This window comes from Littorina saxatilis, linkage group LG5, assembly GCF_037325665.1.
Source record: "Littorina saxatilis isolate snail1 linkage group LG5, US_GU_Lsax_2.0, whole genome shotgun sequence".
NCBI classification, from domain to species: Eukaryota; Metazoa; Mollusca; class Gastropoda; order Littorinimorpha; family Littorinidae; genus Littorina; species Littorina saxatilis.
The window spans coordinates 61536701-61539871 of record NC_090249.1 but is presented as its reverse complement, the minus strand read 5'-3'; the positions used below and the strand labels follow the sequence as shown (position 1 = coordinate 61539871).

Sequence of the window (3171 nt, the reverse complement as noted above, 5' to 3'; positions counted from 1 at the left end):
CAGGGCTCCAAGCCAGTGGACCTGTCACCATGCACAGGGCACCAAGCCAGTGGACCTGTCACCATGCACAGGACTCCAAGCCAGTCGACCTGTCACCATGCACAGGGCACCAAGTCAGTCGACCTGTCACCAAGCACAGGGCTCCTAGCCAGAGGACCTGTCACCATGCACAGGGCACCAAGCGAGTCGACCTGTCACCAAGCACAGGGCTCCAAGCCAGTGGACCTGTCACCATGCACAGGGCTCCAAGCCAGTGGACCTGTCACCATGCACAGGGCACCAAGCCAGTCGACCTGTCACCAAGCACAGGGCTCCAAACCAGTGGACCTGTCACCATGCACAGGGCACCAAGCCAGTCGACCTGTCACCAAGCACAGGGCTCCTAGCCAGTGGACCTGTCACCATGCACAGGGCTCCAAGCCAGTCGGCCTGTCACCACGCACAGGGCTCCAAACCAGTCGACCAGTCACCAAGCACAGGGCTCCAAGCCAGTCGGCCTGTCACCATGCACAGGGCTCCAAGCCAGTCGACCTGTCACCATGCACAGGGCTCCAAGCCAGTCGACCTGTCACCATGCACAGGGCACCAAGCCAGTCGACCTGTCACCAAGCACAGGGCTCCTAGCCAGTGGACCTGTCACCATGCACAGGGCTCCAAGCCAGTCGGCCTGTCACCACGCACAAGGCTCCAAGCCAGTCGACCTGTCACCATGCACAGGGCTCCAAGCCAGTGGACCTGTCACCATGCACAGGGCTCCAAGCCAGTCGACCTGTCACCATGCACAGGGCTCCAAGCCAGTCGACCTGTCACCATGCACAGGGCTCCAAACCAGTCGACCTGTCACCATGCACAGGGCTCCAAGCCAGTGGACCTGTCACCATGCACAGGGCTCCAAGCCAATCGGCCTGTCACCATGCACAGGGCTCCAAGCCAGTCGACCTGTTACCATGCACAGGGCTCCAAGCCAGTCGACCTGTCACCATGCACAGGGCTCCAAGCCAGTGGACCTGTCACCATGCACAGGGCTCCAAGCCAGTGGACCTGTCACCATGCACAAGGCTCCAAGCCAGTCGGCCTGTCACCATGCACAGGGCTCCAAGCCAGTCGACCTGTCACCATGCACAGGGCTCCAAGCCAGTCGACCTGTCACCATGCACAGGGCTCCAAGCCAGTCGACCTGTCACCATGCACAGGGCTCCAAGCCAGTCGACCTGTCACCATGCACAGGGCTCCAAGCCAGTCGACCATGCACAGGGCTCCAAGCCAGTCGACCTGTCACCATGCACAGGGCTCCAAGCCAGTCGACCTGTCACCATGCACAGGGCTCCAAGCCAGTCGACCATGCACAGGGCTCCAAGCCAGTCGACCTGTCACCATGCACAGGGCTCCAAGCCAGTCGACCTGTCACCATGCACAGGGCTCCAAGCCAGTCGGCCTGTCACCATGCACAAGGCTCCAAGCCAGTCGACCTGTCACCATGCACAGGGCTCCAAGCCAGTCGGCCTGTCACCATGCACAAGGCTCCAAGCCAGTCGGCCTGTCACCATGCACAGGGCTCCAAGCCAGTCGACCTGTCACCATGCACAGGGCTCCAAGCCAGTCGGCCTGTCACCATGCACAAGGCTCCAAGCCAGTCGACCTGTCACCATGCACAAGGCTCCAAGCCCGTCGACCTGTCACCATGCACAAGGCTCCAAGCCAGTCGACCTGTCACCATGCACAAGGCTCCAAGCCAGTCGACCTGTCACCATGCACAAGGCTCCAAGCCAGTCGACCTGTCACCATGCACAAGGCTCCAAGCCAGTCGACCTGTCACCATGCACAAGGCTCCAAGCCAGTCGACCTGTCACCATGCACAAGGCTCCAAGCCAGTCGACCTGCAACCATGCACAGGGCTCCAAACCAGTCGACCTGCAACCATGCACAGGGCTCCAAACCAGTCGACCTGTCACCATGCACAGGGCTCCAAGCCAGTCGACCTGTCACCATGCACAGGGCTCCAAGCCAGTCGACCTGTCACCAAGCACAGGGCTCCAAGCCAGTCGACCTGTCACCATGCACAGGGCTCCAAGCCAGTCGACCTGTCACCATGCACAGGGCTCCAAGCCAGTCGACCTGTCACCATGCACAGGGCTCAAAGCCAGTCGACCTGTCACCATGCACAGGGCTCCAAGCCAGTCGACCTGTCACCATGCACAGGGCTCCAAGCCAGTCGACCTGTCACCATGCACAGGGCTCCAAGCCAGTCGATCTGTCACCATGCACAGGGCTCCAAGCCAGTCGACCTGTCACCAAGCACAGGGCTCCAAGCCAGTCGACCTGTCACCAAGCACAGGGCTCCAAGCCAGTCGACCTGTCACCATGCACAGGGCTCCAAGCCAGTCGACCTGTCACCATGCACAGGGCTCCAAGCCAGTCGACCTGTCACCATGCACAGGGCTCCAAGCCAGTCGACCTGTCACCATGCACAGGGCTCCAAGCCAGTCGACCATGCACAGGGCTCCAAGCCAGTCGACCAAGCACAGGGCTCCAAGCCAGTCGACCAAGCACAGGGCTCCAAGCCAGTCGACCATGCACAGGGCTCCAAGCCAGTCGACCAAGCACAGGGCTCCAAGCCAGTCGACCAAGCACAGGGCTCCAAGCCAGTCGACCAAGCACAGGGCTCCAAGCCAGTCGACCTGTCACCATGCACAGGGCTCCAAGCCAGTCGACCTGTCACCATGCACAGGGCTCCAAGCCAGTCGACCTGTCACCATGCACAGGGCTCCAAGCCAGTCGACCTGTCACCATGCACAGGGCTCCCCATTGTGCGCGTCCCTGCGTCCAATACGCAATAGAAGCTGAAAACACGTAGGCTACATGTACTAGAAATGTATGGAGGGGGTCCCAGGACGCACTAAACTTATAAAGAGCGGGTACCGGGACGCAGATACTTTCTCCTCCTGCAATCGTCTGTTATTGTACACAGTACACTGTGCGTGACACAATGTGTTATAAGTACACCGGGACTTCTCGGCTTTCTGGACCATTGGGACCTTTTAACATTTTGCAGTGGGAGTCCATGGACCATCTAAAAGTTGAAAGTGGGGGTCCCGGGACCCTCTAAAAGTTGAAAGTGGGGGTCCCGGGACCCTCTAAAAGTTGAAAGTGGGGGTCCCGGGACCCTCTAAA

At 60.2% G+C, this 3171-nt stretch overlaps 1 protein-coding gene across 1 annotated transcript; it reads left to right on the top strand.

Annotated features, from left to right (window-relative positions):
* Positions 1 to 539: 539 nt before the first annotated feature.
* On the top strand, positions 540 to 2837 carry LOC138967837 (uncharacterized protein FLJ40521-like). The gene has a single exon (XM_070340494.1). The coding sequence runs from the start codon at positions 540 to 542 to the stop codon at positions 2835 to 2837; it is 2298 nt and encodes a 765-aa protein (XP_070196595.1).
* The last annotated feature ends 334 nt before the right edge of the window (positions 2838 to 3171 follow it).